The sequence below is a fragment of the Aethalodelphis obliquidens genome, unplaced genomic scaffold, assembly GCF_003676395.1.
Source record: "Aethalodelphis obliquidens isolate GAN/ISIS:26980383/991018 unplaced genomic scaffold, ASM367639v1 scaffold26, whole genome shotgun sequence".
NCBI lineage: Eukaryota > Metazoa > Chordata > Mammalia > Artiodactyla > Delphinidae > Aethalodelphis > Aethalodelphis obliquidens.
Window position 1 is genome coordinate 2,046,061 of NW_020837970.1, and position 16,602 is coordinate 2,062,662.

Here is a 16,602-nt window from a genome sequence, read left to right on the forward strand (position 1 = left end):
AATTCACTCCTAGATCAATACAATGTGCGTTTTTTGAAGCTGTACAGAGTTCATTGTCAACAATTCTGTACTTCACCTGCAGGTGAAACACACACAAACTCACACATACACAAATATATTCATGTGTGTGTTTGTAAACACACAGATATAATTTTATTTAGAAAATACAGTTACCAAAAAATTTAGTTACAAATTTTATTTGCCAGAAAATCTATAGTAATAATTATTGCATTCTTTAACAATTTATTCTATAATAAATATCTTTCCATATTTGTACATATGTATCTTTCTTACATTCAATTTTTAGTCTCTTATTGATGGATCGCTTAACTGCACATTTCCGGAAATTATAATACCAAATTTTGTCAAACTTACCTTTCATGTCGGAACTGGGGCCAACACTATGAGAAGGGAACTGCTGTGACAGGCAATGAAAATGATATTTGGGGGCAAGAAGGACCTTGAGGCCGCCTCATTCATCATCACTTTGACACTCCAACGCTGCTTGAGTTCATGAATTCCTAAAAGTTACCTGTGGTTTTCCTAATGGCTCTTTAAAAAGCCTATCTGAAAGCACGTTAATATGAGAAATTTCTCAATGCTGAAATTGTTTCCTTAATATTTTCATAATTCCTCTCCTTTCCTTTCCTTCAAAATTCTGAACATCTGCATTTTTATCTCACATTTCTCACCAAACTTCACTAACAAAAACTTTTTGTTTAAATCTGCAGTACTTCAGGGAGAGACTATGCAGTGCAGTCTTCTTTTCTTTTTTTTTTTACTTTTAGCTTCTTTGTGACTAAAAGTAAATATAGGACATGTAAAATTTCCCAGAAGGATTTTGGAAAAAATAACCCATCTTGAGAAAATTATAAAAAATATTTTCAAATATATGCTCACCCTCCCTCTTTCAGCAGGAAACCTATTTTGTGAAACAAGGATGAATAACCTCATAACATTGCATTAATGATATTATTTTGTACATTTTTATTACATGGTGGGAATAAATAGAAGAATATGGCTTTCTAAGAGTAAGACAAGAATACTTCCAACTTGTTTATTTTCTGTGATATTTTACAGTAAAAATATTGTGAGAATACTGTGGTGGTACTTTTTAAATTTTACACAGTTTACTTACCATTTTCTTTCACAGAAAGTTAGTTGTAGTTTATTTGCCACTGGAGACTTAATGCTGATAATTTACCCATTTTCTGTTTCCTAATTAAACAGGAAAACTTTCCCGCCAGCAATGCTGAAAGATTGCAAGACCTGAAATCAACTGTTGACCTGCTAACAAGTATCACCTTTTTTAGGATGAAGGTACATCTTTTATTTTTGTCGCCGTCTTCGTGTGACATACATTTATTCCCTGGTAGAGTCTGGTTTTACCCTTCTCTCTTTTTTTTTTTTTTTTCCCCCGGTACGCGGGCCTCTCACTGTTGTGACCTCTTCGTTGTGGAGCACAGGCTCCAGACGCGGAGGCCCAGCGGCCATGGCTCACAGGCCCAGCCGCTCCGCGGCATGTGGGATCTTCCCAGACCGGGGCACGAACCCGTGTCCCCTGCATCAGCAGGCAGACTCTCAACCACTGCGCCACCAGGGAAGCGCTACCCTTCTCTTGATCAATACTGTTCATCCCCATTGATTAAGATGTGGTGCCTTTGCCTGAGCTAAATGAATCTTCCAACATAATGTGTGTTGAAAAAGAGATTATCCTAGACACTTAAGATATTCTGATACATTTGGCTCAAATTTAGTTTTAAGTTAAATTCATCTTAAACAGAGCTCTCTAGTGAGTGGACGTGACACTTACCGGAAAAAAAAAAAATCCCTAAGAACATTAAATGGAAATGGAGTTCACTTTGCATTTCAATTTTAACTGAGATGTCTTGCCGATTTTTTCATTGCAAGAGAGTAGTCTCTTTTAAGTTTACCCTTATTGTAGCAACTCCCATTTCCTGCACTGAGAATGTCTATATAGGAATATGTGTGATTGTTTAATCCATTGGTATAATTAACTGTTATCTACCAACCTATGCAAATATTTCTTTTTAGGTATATCTTCTCTGCTTTAATAGCAAGTTGTCTGCAATTATAATTTGGCTAGCCGGACAATTCATGTAAAGCCTTTCTTAAAACTACTTGTCAGGCTATGGGCTAAACATTTTTGCCCTTTGAAAGAGAGTTTATGATTTTTTATTCAGGAAATTCCTGTACAGATAAAATTAGAAATAATTATTTTTCTTCTTTTCAGTTGCCCATGATTATCTTCACTAAAACAATAAAATTGGTATTTTATAAGAGAGAAAGAAAACAAAACCATACTGTATAAACCATCCATCCTTTAAAGTTCAATTAAAATTCATTTGGTTTGAAGTCATGGTAAAATTAGGTGACTGGCATGAATAGAATTTACATCAATTCTGATCTGCTGGCAGTAGCTGCTGGAACAGTGCATAGAGGGTGATAGAACTGATCCAGGCTCTCATTGACAAGTGACGCCTGCCATTGCCATTGAGGGGGGTAGGAAAATGGGAGTGAGGGAGGAGAGTGCCAGCACAGTGCTCAATATCTGCCTTTCCTCAGTCACCAGCCTTGCAGTGTATAGGAAACAAATCATTTTTGTTTTGTTTGAAATTGAAAAATCATTTGAATTGAAAAATCAAATTGAATTGAAAAATCATTTGAATTGAAAATCATTGAATTGAAAAATCATTTCAAACTTGCAAGTCCTCCTCCCCCACCCTCACTACCAGCTGATGACCTTGCTTCTGATTTCACTGGAAAAACAGGAGCAACTACTGGAGAGCTTCCTCAAGGTCTGACCACATGCTCCCGCCACCCACCCATCTACTTACTTAGCTGCATCTGTGTCCATATTCTGTTCCTTCTTTTTTTTATTATGATAGCTTAGCTGTTTGTTCTCCTAAAAAAAAAAAAAAAAAAAAGCTGTATCTTCCACTGATGTAATTAATTTCTTCTCCTGAGTTACTAAAACAGTGGTCCAGCAATCTTCCTCACTCACCTGAATTATCAGTCTTCCACACTCTACTGGATATTCCCCATCACCAAACGTGCTATTATTTCCAGTCCTAAAAATATTGCTTGACTCCATTTTCTTCTACAGCTACTACCCTTATCCTTCTTTTCCTTTAATACCAAAACCCTTCAAAATAGTCCTTTTTACTTTTTCTTTCCAATTTATTTTCTTGAATTGTCTTCTGAACAAGTTTTCTCCTTCTTTTGTCTTTTTCTCCTCATTATAGACAGTAAAATTCACTCTTTTTGTCATAGTGATCTATTAGTTTTGACATGTGTGGTTGTATTAACCACCACTACAATAAAAATATAGAATAGAACAGTCCTATTAGCCTCCAGTATTCCCTTGTGCTAGTCCTTTATAGTCAGTCTCTCTCTCACCTCCTGATCTGTTATTGTCCCCCTATGGTTTTACCTTTTCCAGAACATCGTGTAAATGAAATAATAATCTATGTAGTGTAACATATTGGCTATTCAGCCTTCTTCCTGAGTGTATCTACAGTTCATTCCTTTTTATTGCTGAGTAGTAATTCTTTGTTATATATGATCTACAGGCATTTGGGTTATTTCCAGTTTGGGGTCATATCAAATAAAACTGTTAAAAATATTGATATATATATTTTTGTGTAAACATAAATTTTCACTTTCGTTGGATAAATAACAAGGAGAGAGACTCCTTGGTCATTTGGTAAATGTATGTAAAACTTTACAAGAAATGCCAATTTCAGTTGTTCTACATCTTCTGGTAAAGCTCTTGGCATTTTCCATGATTTGATTTGATTTTTTTAGCCATTCTAATGATGCCAAAAACTCAGCCGGCCTCTGTGCACCAGTGTCAAATCGAATCTCAGAGACAGAGTTTTGGGTGAAGTAGAAAAGCATAGCTTTATTGCTTTTCCAGGCAAAGCGGGGACACAGTGGGATCCTGCCCTCGAAAACTATGTGTCCCTACCTGGGAGGATTTGGCAAGGAGTTTTATAGCAACAGCTCAAGGGTGAGGTTGCAGGTAAGATTAGGGTGTGTGAAGGGCCTGCACTCCTTTAATCTGGCCTCAGGTAGTCTGATGAGTTTCTGTGGTTCCTTTAACCTGGTAGCCTTCTTGAAGAGCTTCTCTGGTTCCTTTAATCTGGAATGAAGAATGCTGGCATCTTCCACTTGTTGGGGGTTTTAGTTCTATAAAGAACTTAAAGATATTGTTACGTGTATCCCTGAGGCAGAGCCATGACCTGGCCCCAAGGCTGCACTCTTGTTTCTTGACTGCTCCTCCCTTGTCTGGGCATCCCCTCCCTTCCCTGATTAGCAACTGTTCTAATCTGCCCTTTGGAACTCAGGGAGGGTCATGGAGGCTGGAGTCTATTCCCTACAAACAAGAAATTGGGGTGAGAAAGACTTCCATGACCAGGAGCCCCACAGGGTCCTGCTCAGTTTCACTAATAGGAATGAAGTTATATCTTATTATGGTCTTAGTTTTATTTCTATATTAATTAACAGTGTTGATCATGCTTTCTTGAGCTGATTTGCCATCTGAGTTTCTTTTGTGAACAGTCTGTTGAAATGTTTTGCCCACTCTTCATTCTTACTGTTGAGTATTGAGTTCTTTATTTACTCTGGATACAAGTCTTTTGTCAGGTACTTTATTTGCTGATGTTTTCTCCCTGTCTGTGTTTTGTCTTTTCATTCTCTAAAACTATCTTTTGCCTAGCAAAAGTTTTTAATTTTGATAAAGTCTACTTTATCAGTCTTTCTATTTACAGGTAGTGCTACTGATGAAACTAGGGTCACAAAGATTTTTCTGTGTTTCTTCTAAAAGTTTTATTTTACCTTTTACGTTTAATCCTGGGTTCATTTTGAGAATTTTTTTTTTTAATAAGTTGTGAGGTATGGGTCAGGATCATTTTTTTGTATATAGATGTTCAGTAGTTTTCACACCATTTATTGAAGCGATCATCCCTTATTCATTGAATTTCATTTGCATCATTATAAAAAATCAATTGATCATATTTGTTTGGGTCTGTTTCTGGACTCTCTATGCTGTCCAAATGTCTATACTTTTACCATTACTATGCTGTCTTGATTACTGAAGCCTTATAACAAATCTTAAAATTAGATAGTTTTAGTCCTTCACCTTTTTTGTTACTTTTCAGAATTGTTTAATAGATTATATTAGTTCTTATTGGGATTTTGGTTGGGATTGCATTAAATCTATAGATCAATCTTTAGAGAACTAAAAATTTTTAAATATTAAATCTTCAAATCCACCCTTATTTTTGGAACCTACTCCAATTAGACTTTTAATCCATCACTTCACCAAAAATGATCTTGTCAAAATCACCAGTGACTATCACTTTGCTGAATCTAGTGGTCAGTCATCAGTCTTCATCCTACAGTGTTCAGTATCACGTAATATATTTTATCAATCCCTCCTCCAGGAAAGCCTTTCTTCCCTAGATTCCAGGACACCCCTCTTGCTTCTTTTTTCGCCTATCTCATTGGCTGCCTTTTTTCTCTTCTCCATTGCTTTGTTCTTTCTCATTTGTCTAATGTCATAGGGCTAGAATTACCCAGCGTTTCTCTTTTGGACCCCTTCTCTTCTCTGTCCATACTCATCTAGTCTCATTTCTTTAAAGTCTTCTCTAAGCTAATAATTCTCAAATTTATATCACTAGCTCAGGCATCTCTACTACTCCAGACTCATTTACCCAAATGTCTGTTTGAAATCTACTTGTATGCATGACAGGCTTCTCAATCTTAACCTGTCATAAACTGAGCTCCTGATCTTCTAAGGATAGTCTTGCTCATCTAGGTTGAGACCACTTCCAGTGTACCAGTTATTTAGGACTAAAACCTTGGTGTTAGGCCACCCCCCATAGGCCGACAAGGCCTGTACTTGCCCATCTTCAAGACCAAAGGAAGAATCCGGAATCAGCAACAGAGACGTCAATGGTTTAATGGATGGGGGATCTTATGTGTCTGAAGCAAGGTCCTGGAGTGAGACCTCACTGTGTGCTCCAGGCTCTTGGCCGGCCCTGAAGGCAGCCTTCACTCCTGGGAGGAAGGGGAGGTTCCCAGTTATAGGGGAATTGATGTCAGGTTGGCCCCTCAGTTACCAGGGAAACCAGCAGAGGGGCATATCCCTCACCACCCCTTTGATAGGTTTCCATCGGGGCTAAAGTTAGACCAATCATTAGCTGGGGCCTGGGGCAAGTATGTAGGAAGATCAGTCAGGTAGTAGAGTGTGGCTGAAGTAGGCACTCGTGGAGCAGGAGATGTACAGAGAGCAAGAGGACAGCCGTCTTGGGTGACCTGATCATATACTTGGGGTGTCTTTCTCTCACACTGCTCACCCAATCTGTCAGCAAATCCTGTTACCCGTTCCTTCCAAAATTAACCAGAATAGAATTTCTTCTAACAACTCCTTGCTCTACTGTAGTTCAAGCACTGTCTTCTCATGACTGAATTATTGAACTCTTCTCATCACTGGTCTTTCTGCTTTGTCCATAGCCGGCCTTAAGGCAGCATAAGGGAGCCTTTTAAAAAAATAGGTCACTTTCCTCTTCTGCTCAGATAGTCTGCTTTCTTCCCACCTTGCTCAAAGCTAAGGTTCTTGGAGTAGTCTATTTGCAATTTTTCCACTGGTCCCATCCTGTTACTTCTCTGAATTGATCTACTATTGAAGTCCTTTGTATTAAATTCTATTCCACTGAAACACTTTCTATCCCTCTTCTTCGGTTTATTTTTTTTTTCAGCATGCAACATCATGTAATATATTTTACTGATTTCTTTTGTTTATCATCTACTAAAATTTAGCTTCACGAGGAAAGGGATTTTTGTTTCTTTTGCTCACTGCAGTATCACCATTGTCCGATGTATAGTAGGTGATGATAAATATTTGTTGATTGGTTGAATGGAATGAATGAATGATATTGTGATTGGTCACTTTAAGTATTTCTATTTGAATATTTACAACTATGCTCGTTTTCTCTGAGTTGTTATATTAGGACGTTAAGGTGGGTGTTTACACATTTAAAACATTTCTAAGACCACATTTCTCCTGAATACAGAAAGTTCAACTAAAAGTGTTTATTGAATATTGTTTGATTGTTTATATGGTTTATACAATGTTTTATTTTTGAATTTAAGAAAATATTTTGTCTACCAGGTTCTGGAGCTGCAAAGCCCCCCAAAGGCCAGCGTGGTGGTGAAAGACTGTGTCAGGGCTTGCCTGGATTCTACGTACAAGTATATTTTTGACAATTGCCATGAACTCTATTCCCAGCTAATAGACCCGGTAAGAAAAGATGTGTGTCTACTTTCTGTTCTAATGTCTGCTTCCATAAGTTTAGAATGACAGTAAGTGGGAAAGTATGTTCATTCAACTTCACGTTAACTGCAGGTTTTAAGAATTTCCATATCTTTTCTTCACATTTGAACATCACTTTCTTATATATGAGAGTGAAATAATTCACTCCTTAAAATAACTTCATGTATTAAAGGTGGATATTGTTGTTCAAGTTTTTCAGGTGAGGAGTTCGTTTCAAAAGAATTAAGTGATTTTCTCAAGGTCACACAGTGGGCAACTGGCAGTTTTGGGACTAGAATTTAGGATTTCAACTCCTACTTCTATGTCCTTCCCCTAATTCATCTGCTTCCCTTATCATTTTTTCTCATAAAACTGATAGATTGGGACATATTTATAGAACAGGATGGTAACATTGTCACATATGTAAATTTATTATTAAGAAATATTTCTAAAAAGAAAATACAGAAAGTAAATCAAACATGCATATACTTACCACGTAGATGACCAACTGTTAACATTTAGCAATATTTGCCCTGCTCTTTATTGTTTAAAGCCATTAAATGTTAGACATAAATTGGCATTTCACTTTGTAGCTCTTTCAAATTCCATTCTCCTCCCCTCCACTTCCTTCAGAAATGAACACTGTTTTAATATTGGTGAGTTTGAACGTCTTTTCACATATGCTCAATGAACACTTCAGTTTTATTTTCTGTATATCACCGATTAATTCCTTGCTGATTTTTCTCTTGGCTTGCCTGTCTTTTGCTTATTAATCTGTAGAAAATTCTAAAATATATTTTGGATACTAATCTTCATTGGTTATGTAATTTCATATATTACTTCTCTTTATTTGTGATGTGTCTTTTTGTTGCATTGAAGTTTTTTAATGCACACTATGATTTTTATATATCGCTATTACTTCTATAGAACTGTTGTTTGGGGATGGCTCTTTAACATGTATCTATTGTCTATCCACTTCTCTGAAGAATGCAGTTGCTCAAATAGATATTGAAAACCTGTGGAACTTCCTGGTTAGTTGAGTGGGGCAGATTCTAGAAAGCCGATGTTGGATGAAGGCGCATAGGACTCTTTCAAGCTAGGTTTCAGGCTGGGTTTCTTACAGTATTCATCTTTTCTGGGGTCACTGACTCCTTAGCCTAATAGGAGAAAACATTAAAGCTGGAGTCTGTCATTGTATAAGCAAAACAACATAAAACCACATAACTGTTCTTAACTTTAGCTTAACATTCCCACTATGTGTGCTCTTGTTTGGAAACTTGGTTCTCTGGGATTTCTGGGGATTAAATTTTCTCTGACTTCAAATCTCCCCTTGGGTGGCTTTCTAATGTCTTCCCTTTGTCTATTCCCTACTCTCTATCTTCCTCCCACAAAGCTCTTTCAATTCTTCCTCTACATTTTCAACATCATCTTTATTCTACCCAAAATATAAAAATTAAGCTTTTTATTATACCATATAAGTTACCCATACATAACTTTATAATCAATCTTACCAGGCTTTACCACCTTTAATTTCCTACTCCTTGCAATTCCAACCTCAAACTGGTCCCTTTCATGAGCCCTAAATTCTATTATTTTCTATGAACTGGCCATCTTCTTTTACATTCATGTGTTTATCCTGTTCTGTCTGCCTAAAATGTTCTTCCCCCATCCTCTGCCTTCAAAAAATCCAACTTAAATATGACCTCCTCTCCTACTAATTCACACTCAGTGGATGAATCAAATCATCACGGTCAAGTGTCATACCTTATTTAGTGTCTTTCTAATATATTAATACTAATAATAGTAAAATAACAGCTTTATATAAGATATATAGAAATACGTGCAGTTCCCGTAAAGCAAACATACCCCTAATAAAAAGCAAATAAATTGTCACGTCAAAATGAATCTAATATAGCTTAATATTTGCTTATTTGGCTTCAAAAACAATGTTTGCATGATTTTCTAACTAACTGGTATTCATTTTATGTGGGCAGATTTATAGATTTTATATGAAATCTTGTCCATGTGGAGATTGTTTGGAGCTAAGCTTTAAATCTAAGAAAAAGACTTTTCCTTAAACATTGTTATCATTTGAAATTCTAAAGGAAGCACCCATTGGGCCTGAATAATTTAAGAAACTAATACTCCCTAGAGCCCTTCTGGAACCATCTTGGAAAAATTTTAATAATTAAGGCTTATCTCCCCTCAGTTGACTGTAACCCCATTCTCCGAGGAGCTCAAGTTTTAAGACCTTTTTCCTTCACACTATACATCTGAATTGTCCTCAAGTTCTGATGACTTTATTTTCAAAATCAAACACCTTATCTTCACAATACATCCAGAATCTAACCACTTTTCACCACCTTCACGCTCCCACCTGGTCTGAGTCACCATTGTTGCTCACTTGGATTACTACGTAACTTACTAACAGAGCTCAGTGCTTCTACCCTACAGCCTCTGCCTATGTTTAACAGAGCAGCAAGAATGATCCTTTTAAAAAGTAAGTCAGATTATGTCATTCTTTTCCACATAATATTCTAAAGTCCCTTCATTTTTGTCATGTTCAAAGTCCTTTCAATGGCAGTAAGACCCAGGATCTGCCCATATTGCACCTTCCACCCCACTTACTCTGTTACTCTGTCCTTACACATATCATCGTGAGTGGAGAGGAAAGTAACATGAACAATGCTGTATCTCTGGTACCTGCAACAGTGCCTAGATCATAGTAGGTGCTCAGAAATGTGTTTGTCGAATAAATTGAATGAATGAATAAACAGTTACTTTTCTCAAACAATACAATAATAAATTACAGGTTATTTGGCCCTTTATAAACAAGACTGAAAGAAGTGCTCTATCATAGGGGACTCTCAGTCCTTGCCTAAAGCCTCTTGCAGTTGTATGGGGTAGTGTTGCAGGGTCCTGGACAAGATATGGGAGGAACTGATGAAAGCTACATCTAGTCCCAACCCTTAAAAACATCCTGAAGTTTCCTCCAGCTCTCTCTCTTCTGCGTAGTAACCTGGAAGGACACACATTCCACATGGTATGGATTCCGGGTGGAGGACGGCTATCCAGCCAGCTTCAGCAATAACCCATTACTGCAGTAACTTACTGAGGTTAGGAGATTTATCTGTTACCACAACAGACTTGGCTTATTTTGACTAATAGACCTTCAAATCCATTTCCAACCTGCCTCCCAAACTGTCTACTTTAAACATATATGACTGTCCTATCTGTAACCCCCATTCACTCATGGGATTAAGTCTAAACTTTGCAATTATTCAGAGGTCCTCTAAGATGTGAGCTCTGACTAGCTTTCCTTATTTCAATGTAATTTCCCCCTTGCTTTCTGTGATTCAGGACACTAAACTCCATGATGCCTCCATCCGCATTGTTTTTATCTACCTGGATTTGCTTCACCTCCCCAAACCCCTTCGTGGCTAACTCGAAGCCAGAGTTGCCGGAGTTGCTGCTGTCTGCTCTCATGATACCCTGACATGTCACCACTAGCACACTTACCGTGATGCATTTATTAGGAATATAATGTAATATTTGTCTGGCTTGTCTTCCCTACTAGGCTGTGAGTTTCATCTTTGTAGCCCCAATGTTCAACGCTGTGCTTTACACAGAGTACAGTTGATTAAATAATTAGTAAGAAAGAAATTTTATAAAAACAGCACTCTGTAACTTATTTATATTCTACTTCACTGACTCCACTTCAAAGTCTGTGGTCAAGAACATGATGTTTGAACCCCTGAGTTTAGATCCTGCCTCTACTGCTTATTAGTTTGGTCGCCTTGGATGAGGTAGTCTGCCTCTTCAACTCTCAGTTTCTTCATCAAGACATACTTTTAGTATTCATGCCACTTGTGTTTTCATCTGAGTTCGCTCTAGATAATGTAATGCCTGAAACCAAGAAACAAGAGTTTCAGGGTTGTTAGGCACAGTATAATTCTGATTATTTAAATGTAGAAGCTCTCTTTCTTTCTCCAGAGGGGTTTTGAAGAACCATATAAAAATAGTGCTCAGAATAAAGATGAAAAACAAACTTGAGAGGTAAGTTGAAATTGTTGCAGTTAGAAGAAATAGCTAAAGAAGGCTAGTTGCACACTCATGGAGCAGGTTTTACCTTGGGTGAATCACCATGTCCATGTTTGTCCTTCAGTTTAGCAAAACTAAGAACTCAGGTGTGGCAATGTGGACATAGGTGATTGATCTCTTGCATAAAGACACATGAGGATCAATCTATAAACTAGCCCAATGTTCTAATTATATTTTTAATTAATAATGAGTTTAAGAATCTCTCATAAGCTTATTAGCTTTTTGAGTAACCATTTTTATAAATTACCTATTCATAGCTTGTGCTTATATTTTAAAATAGAATCTCTTTTTCTGGTTGCTATTCTAAAGTTACTTAGCTCTTTGTCGGCTTTTGACATTGCAAAGGTGTTCACAATCCTTCTTTATCACAGCGTACATTTGTAAGAAATTCTCATTTTTAATATAATCAAATTGACCAATTTTTCCATTTAAAATTTGGAGTATTAAAAAGTCTTTCCCACTCACCCCCAAATAGAGGATCTCCTTACGTGGAACTTAATAAAATGAATGTGTTCCACCTTCGTAGTAATCACCGTTAGGATTGTCCAACTAGTTCCCCTGCTGTTGCTCCTAAAGCAACCTTCAGATTATGGATTTTCTTTTCATGCAGATGATCTTCCAGGAGAGGACAAGCCAATACATTTTCAAGTCTGTTTGAAATGTTTGGTCTTTTTTTTTTTTTTTTTCTATCTTAAAGAAACTGTCGTTTGTTCCCTGAGGTGTCCTCAGAACCTACACTAGTGCCTGGCATATTAGAGTGCCTTTAGAGTCCCTTTGTTTCCCTCCCAAAACAAATTTCCCTGCCTCTTACCTCTGAGGCAGTCTCTATTATTAATTTGATATTAGCTTTCTGGCTCATCTTTATGAACATTTATTATACGTGTCTATTAACCATTTGAGTATATGAGTATGTCTCTCTCATATACCACATTGTACAAACAAGCAGTGTAGTGATATGGTTCCATGTACTAACTCCAGTACCAGACTAAAAAACGTTTAGTTATTTGGTAGGAATGATTCTGTAAATTTTAAAGCTTGGTGTTACGTTTTGCAAACTATGTATTCTGATATATTTAGGTACAGTTTATTGATTTTTTTTTTTTTTTACAGCTACCTATCACATAAATACACCACAATTTACATATCAATTCCAGTGTATCACTTTTACAAATAATAGTGCAATGAATATCATAATGCTTTTAAAGAACAGAAGAATGCCTTCCTTTCCTCTGCTTTTCCATTTCTACTATATATAATGCAAACTCGATTGTACCATGTGGTCAAAGCACCCTCTATTTTTTCACATCTTAAAATGTCCTTCAACTTGTCTGATTCCCACAGGAAACACTGAGTTTAGTGACAATAGAAACTATTTTGTTTATTATTGAACTTGTAGTACATAGCTCTGTGCCTCACATACAGTAGCAGAAATCAGTGAATAACTGCTTACTTAATAGAACTTCTATGCAAAAATATCTGTATGTATGCAGTATGTTACTGCTATTCGTTTAAAAATTTTGACCAAGATATCTTCTGAAAACTTTTTTAGGAAAAAGAAAACACCCTTCACAAAATCTTAAATTGGCAACTTACGTGAACGTATGCATGTCAAGTTTCAGAAAGTTTTCCTTGATTTGTAGATGTGTACTTTTTCAGTTATTTTAGCCAAAAAAGTTGCCATAGCTGTTTTTGTTTGTTTTTTCTTTTGTTTTTGCTCTAGTCAATTCTAAATAATTCAGTAATAAAAGGAAAGTTTAAAATAAAATGTGACTTTGAAATTTACAAGTGGAAAAATTTCAATTCTGTAACTCTTGAGATATTATTTAAATAGTAATCCTTAAGTAACTAACTAGAAAGTGTCCCTGACTTTTCTTAGATTTTTTTTCCCTTGCAATGGACTTTCTTATGCAATCAGTAGCATTAGTTTAGGGAGTGATGTTCATTCTGAAAAGAAGGTACTTTTTCACTACCTCCTGTGATTATTGTCATTACACTAGAACTAAGTAAATACAGACACATTTTAAGCTTAACTTTTCTTTAAATTTTATTATAAAATATGTGGAAGAAAGTTTATAAGTAGGAAGTTTCTTCTTAAGTGCCAGCTTCATAAGCAATATATAAATTCTTATAAAATGTTCAAAATGAGTGGTATCTTACTTATTGTTGAAGAAGACAGGAACGTGAAAATCCAAAACCTCAAAAATTATTAGACTGTTATGTTTCCATCATTGTGTATTTCAGTTTTTCTAACAAAGTGAGGTCAAAAATTAAGCCACAAATGAAACCTTAATAAATTCTGAGAGAATAAACAACATGCAGAGTAAGTTGTGCCAGTAAGACTAGTGTAATCTTGATTCTAAAATTGGATTATGACAATATTTGAAAAGAAAATTATAGACACATTTTGTAAATGAACACTGTTTTAATTCTAAATAAATTATCAAATGGCATATTTAAAATACAACCAGATCAAACAATCTTATCCCAGGAATTCAAGGATTGTTTGACATTAGGAAAAAAATTTATCAATATAAGTCACTATAATAGTTATCTAAAGGGGGAAGATCATATATTTATGCAATATATGTAGAATGAGCGTATGGTGAAGTTTGATGCCTCTTTATGATTAAAAAAGAAACTCTGAAAAAATTAGGAATGGAACAGATTTTCTTTTATTTAAGTTTACATTAAAAAAAAACTCTGGCTAACATTAATAGATGAAATTTAGGTACATTCATTTAAGAAATAGAGATAATCATCCTATTAATACTGCTGTGTAACATAATAGTTGAAGAAATGAGAATATAAATTAGAAAGGGAAAGAACTGTTATAATTTATGAGTCATATGACTATACGTGTAGGAAAACTAACAGAATCTACAAAAAGCTATTGGTTCACATAAGAATAAATCTCATTCAACAAATACAAGAACAACAGAATTTCTTTACACTAAACATTGTGGCACATAGATTACTAGGAAAAGGAACAGACATGTAGAGTGTAAGGAAAATTGTCTCACCATATGGAGCTAGGGGTTGGGGGTTTGTGGGAAGAGCTGGTTTCTTGCCTAATACCATATCCAATGTGAACTTAAGAGGATGAAAAAGAGAAGTGTTAATATAATAATAATGATAGTATAGGTTAATACCTTTCTGATGCATGGTAGGAAAGACTTTTTAAAATTCCAAAGCACAAATTTTAAATAGAAAAATTGATCTATTTAATTATTTTAAAATTGACAATTTATTATAAATGTACACTGTGAGAAGGATGAAAGATTGCAAAAAATCTTTGCAGTGTCAAAAGCTGACAAAGGACTAAGAAATTCCAAAATAGCAACCAAAAGAGATAGAGATTCCATTTTAAACAATAGGCACAAAAAACGAACAGGCAATTTATAAAAATGCTTACTCAAGAAGCTTATAAGCTTTGAGAAGTTTCTTAAACTCATTATTAATTAAAGTAATATAGTCAAAACATCACTGAGCTATAATCTTATATCTAACAGGTCAGCAAAAATTAATAAACTACATAATGCCAGTGTCTCCATTCATGAGGAAATGGAGACATTGGCGCTCTCATGAACTTTTGGTTAGCATGGGAACTAGGAACCAGCAATCCTGATATTAGATCTATATATTAGACATATTTGCACAAAGATCCCTAAGAAGATATTTAGTAGAATATTCACTTTAGCATTGTTTGTGATACTTAGAAGTTGGAGGCCATCCATATGTGTTTCATAGAAGAATAGATACATAAAATGTGGTGGATTTACCCATAGAATATTATGGAGCAGTTAGAAGAAATGAGTTAGTTGTTTACCTAGTAACATGGAAAGAAATTAAAAACATACTGATGAGTGGGAAAAAAAAAAAGAAACAGAAGGTGTTGTATAGCATAATACTAGTTAAGTAAATTTAAAGTAAACACACATCACAATAATAACATTTTACAAGATCAGAGAAATAAATAAACATCTAACGTAGTATATGATCTTATGTAGATCAGGAGGAGATGGAATTTTGGAATGGATGAAAAAGGAGTAGATGGAAGGATGGTTGGGTGGATGGATAGATATACAAGAGAGATGGATATATGAATTGTGCATAGTCAAAATATCTGTATTTGAGATTTCAATGTTTTCCCTACCTCCAGTAAAAAAAGAATACACGAAGTCTAAATTTCTGGAGAAAAATATTCTGTATTTGTGATATATTTGGAATCTAGTACCTAATCTTCATAAAACCTTTAAATTGATATGAATTTGGTATCCAACAAGTATAGAACTGGGTTAGATTTATTATTGGCACTACCTGCTTCACGTGGTCATACACAATAATAGGAATGATGACCCCTGAAACTGTATAATATTGTAGCCATAAAGCTACCCTATTAGAATCGATATTGCATTATGTGATTTTTGTTTTAATGTGTTCCCACTTTAGAAATGTTTATTCTTTAAAGGTATACTTAATTCACAAATAATTACAGGCAAAAAAATCAATCTATGATGTGCTTCTTGGTATTTTTTTAACGTCTTTACTTAAGGTGTTTGGAATATGGTGTTCCATTGAAGGTTATACACGGAGTCGAGTCATCTCACAATTTATTCTTTCACACTGTGTTAACTGGAAAATCAGTGGGTCTTGAATCTGTTACTTTTAAAACACATTTGTTGATTCAGATGGGGCATTTAGTAAATCAGATTACTTGAAATTCATGAAAAGTGCAGTAAACATAAAGAAGGAAACAAACATTTTCTTATACTTGCTTGATTCTAGTTCAATATTTCCCAAACTGTCCTGATCCTAAGAATCACCTGGGGAACTTGACCACCTCGGACCCAATAAAATAGGGTATCTGAGAAGAATCCCAGGAATCCATATTTTAATAAGTTCTTCAAGAGATACTTGACATTAAGCAAATATTAAATAAAATAAAATTTTATTTGTCACTACTTCTAATTTTTTTCTTTAGATTTTTTTCTTTTTGATAAGTATCCCAGAGAAAAAGAAAATAAACGTCAACTGCAAATTAAATTGCACAAAGAGCTATAGTATGTAAGAAATCTGCTTAAGGAATATTTTTGCCTAGTAGTCTGTATTATTTTTCATGGCTTAGGCTGCTCTTTCCCAGCTGCCCAGAATTTACGGAATTC

At 35.3% G+C, this 16,602-nt stretch overlaps 1 protein-coding gene across 1 annotated transcript in view; it reads left to right on the forward strand.

Annotated features, from left to right (window-relative positions):
* LOC113629025 (protein unc-13 homolog C) overlaps positions 1 to 16,602 on the forward strand; it is a 340,801-nt gene that overhangs the window by 114,541 nt on the left and 209,658 nt on the right. The window contains exons 12-13 of the mRNA XM_027123068.1: positions 1,231 to 1,320; positions 7,199 to 7,327. Coding sequence (XP_026978869.1) covers positions 1,231 to 1,320; positions 7,199 to 7,327 — 219 coding nt within the window. The remainder of the gene's footprint in view (positions 1 to 1,230; positions 1,321 to 7,198; positions 7,328 to 16,602) is intronic.